This window comes from Tuber melanosporum, assembly GCF_000151645.1.
Source record: "Tuber melanosporum whole genome shotgun sequence assembly, scaffold_38, strain Mel28".
NCBI lineage: Eukaryota > Fungi > Ascomycota > Pezizomycetes > Pezizales > Tuberaceae > Tuber > Tuber melanosporum.
The window spans coordinates 250,416-253,931 of NW_003299063.1; the positions used below are offsets into that span (position 1 = coordinate 250,416).

Consider the following 3,516-nt stretch of genomic DNA (forward strand, 5'->3'; position numbering starts at 1 on the left):
AAATTGATAGCGATGAGCAACCCTAGCAGAGCACGTCCCCGCTACTCACAAGTACGTCTTGTATCCACGACGAATTCTACGGATGGCGCATGAACCCGAGAGGCTTATCCGATCCGCATCGCCAGCGCAAAAACAGTCCGGTACTCCCAGGCTAGTATCCACCCTACCAGGAATCAAAACGTACGCCTGGTTGTCAAGAACACCAGGCACGGCTTTGGCGGATGTACTGGGGGTGGGTGTACGGGTTACTGGATTCGGGGTGGGCACGGGAGGGGAGCTGAGGGATATCTACGCTTTTCCTAAGGGGTCTGGGCTGTGGTACTGTAGCTAGTGCGGAGGGGGCGGCATGTACTCTTGTACTTTTAGGTGGGGGTGGTAGGCGCATGTGCAGATGGTTGAAGAGAGTTGGATATTCCGGGGGGGTATATTCAAGGCCGGGTGGTCAACCCACCGCTAAGAAGTATCCTAGGAACGCGCGCGGACTCTGTCCTCTCACTCGACGTAGTCGTGGCCACCAGCCACTTCGCCACCGCTAGCAAAGACAACCATCTAGATATATATCCCTTTGCTAGGGTGGCAGGACCGAGTGCTCCATAACCAACCCCTTGTAAAAAGAAACTACAGTACCGGCGAAATCCAGCAAGCCCGATGAAACAGGCACTTTCGACACCATAACCCCCATACTCTGACCGCGGGCACCTTCGTGTGACATGCAAGCCGCGGCAACCAGAAACCTATGATACATAGAACACGCCGACTTCTACCAAGTTGCAAAAGTCTACCCCCCCTCTCCCCGAAACACGCAGGCAAAGCGATCTATCGTACAGCCGCCGGACCATTAGCAAAAGGCAGAACCCTCCTGCAACCAACCAACCACCACCAAAGCCGCAGACCCCGTGGGGGGAAAAAAAAACAACCCCAGCCAGCTTTCCACGGGATCGGATGGGCGCCCGGAATACGTAAGTAGTGTCTAGACCATCCCCCCGAGAGGACTTTCTATCGAGCGCGGGGATAAATTTTAGAAGACATAATAAGAGGCGTGAAGAAAGAGAACATCGGCACATTCCCGATTGTAGGGCTTAACATAGTACCAACGTTAACCCCGGCGTTGAGGGAGACGGAAATGCACGCCATTGTCATACCAGAATCGGCTAGAATACGGGCATTCGTACTCTGGATTCACAAGTGCAGGGTGTGTCGCTGGGCATGGGGGGTTACGTTGGCGTGGTAGGATTTGTGATGGGGGTAGGGTAGGTTGGAGGAGCTGATGCTTGTGGGTGGTTTCTCGGACCAGCATCGGTGAACTGGACCGTCAACAGGCGTTCCGGGGGGGGACAGATTATCCAAGGCTGTAGAGGATTAAGCAGTGGTATGACCCTGCGGGGATGTTCTTTGCTGAGACCGCACGTCTGTCTTGCTCCGGGCCCAGGGATGGGTTCTGGCTTAGATTAGTTGCTGGCAGTTTATAATCTGTCGGTGTGGAGGATTGGAAAATTGGGTTCCGGAGGATCGATCCATTGTGCCTTGCACGGCTATGAGGCCTGCGCCATTCCTATCGGGATGGCAATGCTGGCTTTTCAAGCTTCGGGGAGACTGGGAGACTTAACTTAGCCCCCGGTAGAACTGGTGAGAAAGATCTTTTTGTAGTGAGGATGCAAAGGGTAGTGATATGGGTAGCTACACCAACTACTTCTCCGAGCCTCGGGCTTGGGAGAGCCATCAGTATAGTCACGTGAAATCACTCGCTGGTCCGCTCCACTACAACAGGTACCAATGCTATCATTCCAAATTAATAGCGATTTTTCACGAGCCACTTACATAAACGCTTCCAGATCGGAACTAACATTACAATATCAATTCCCGTATCATTAATCCAACACATAATATCGTACATCGCCCATCTACCACCTCACAAACCCACAATCTACGGCAAAATCTTGGGATCAAACGGCAAAATATACCTCCCATTAACAGCCTCGGTAACGGTGTACATTAGCCCAGTGGTTTTGTCATAACTCAGATCCTCCGGCCCCTCCGGCACCGCATTAGCGGCAATTTTAGCAGTGCTTCCAGGAACCCAAGAAATGAAATCACCATTCGACCTGCCATTGCTCCTGGAGATGTAGAACTTGCCGTTGACGGAGTTGACACCCTGCATGCGGTCGATGTTGACTTCATACGCCCAAGTGGCGGTGGCGACGCCGGCAGAGTCGGTGATTAATTGGCGGTTGGTGTAGTCGATGCTCCAGCGGATGAAGCGGCGGGGTCCAGTGTCTGAGGCGGGTTGGTACTCACCGACGAGGAGGCTGTCCGGTGTTGTTGTGCGGTCCAGAGAAACGAAGGAGAAGCGAACGCTTGGGGTGGGGGGGTTGGTTTGGGTGTAGGTTCTGGTCAAGCAGTTAGCATGAATTTCCGCAAGAAGTAAATAAGAAAGGGAGCTATACCGGCTCTGCGGCAAAACATAAGCATAATTCGCGGCTGAGAACCCCCCACTAGATTTCCTTCCGATCCCATCGCCCGTCTCAACCTTCCAAATCTGCGTAAGATCAAACACCCTAAAGCCCTTATTCGTATCGACGATATACAACGAGTTCCCGTACCAGGCGATACCCCCCGCATGTACATTCACAGCCCTAAAATCCGCCGTCCCGGCATTCAAATACGGCTCCACAAGCAGCACGTAGCGGTAGGCATCAGGGCTCTTATCCCTATCCACAAAGGCGATCCGAACGCCCTTATTCTCCGCGGCGGGGACATCGCGATTATCGTACCAGCTTACCAGTGTTACACGCTTGCCTTCGTACGTGCCGACATCGTACGCATCGGCGGAGGTGCTTACGCCTTGCGGGTACCAGGAGGTCGTGCCGAAGTCGTTGAAGGAGGCAGAGTTCTCCCAGCGCGTGGCTTTGTAGCTCATACCGACTGCATGCACCTCCTCGGCCACCATGTCGTGGTTCGTTGCGGCGAGAACATCGAGGACACTGGCCCCAGGAAGGAGCTGGGAGAGGGTGGCTATGTGGGAATTGTACCCGGACTCTTTGAGCTTGAAAGCTGCCTCATCGAGTTTTTCGGCAGTGGTTACTGCAGGGGATGATAGGAGGAGGAAGGGGAGGAAGGGGGAGAAGAGTAAAGACTGTAAGAGAGACTGGTAGAACATAATGAATGCAATGCTTTAAGGAAAGCTGCTGGAAGCTATCGGTATCGCAAAAAGCGAAACTCGATTCAGATGGATTCCTCCCCCTCTTTAAACTCTCCCCAATCCCCACCCCGCTCCGCGGAACAATACGAGTACCCAGCATATCCAGCGCAGCGTCCGACAATCCCTCAGCCCAAAGAAGCAAGAAATCACAAGAGCGCACTCAAGCCCCACATCTAGTCTCGTATCCCAATCTCGGTGCTGCCGAAGATCAGCTACTCAATCGTGCAGGACAACAAATTTGATTGAACCATATCGGTACATTGCAACAGCGCCGGGGAACTCGCCGCGCAAAAAAAAAACCCTAAAAAAACCCCAAA

The 3,516-nt window shown here is 53.2% G+C and overlaps 1 protein-coding gene; it reads right to left on the reverse strand.

Moving 5' to 3' along the window:
* Positions 1-1,845: 1,845 nt before the first annotated feature.
* On the reverse strand, positions 1,846-3,466 carry GSTUM_00007602001 (uncharacterized protein). XM_002839533.2 has 2 exons: positions 2,445-3,466; positions 1,846-2,387 (listed from the first exon to the last, which is right to left on the reverse strand). The coding sequence occupies exons 1-2, from the start codon at positions 3,155-3,157 to the stop codon at positions 1,925-1,927; spliced, it is 1,176 nt and encodes a 391-aa protein (XP_002839579.1). The 5' UTR covers positions 3,158-3,466; the 3' UTR covers positions 1,846-1,924.
* Between the last annotated feature and the right edge of the window lie 50 nt (positions 3,467-3,516).

Bases quoted from the DNA above. Each gene is read 5' to 3' on its own strand.
- GSTUM_00007602001 (XM_002839533.2), bottom strand. From the start codon at position 3,157: ATGTTCTACCAGTCTCTCTTACAGTCTTTACTCTTCTCCCCCTTCCTC. The intron at 2,388-2,444 runs GTATAGCTCCCT...CTGCTTGACCAG, and splicing joins TATGTTTTGCCGCAGAGCCG to AACCTACACCCAAACCAACC.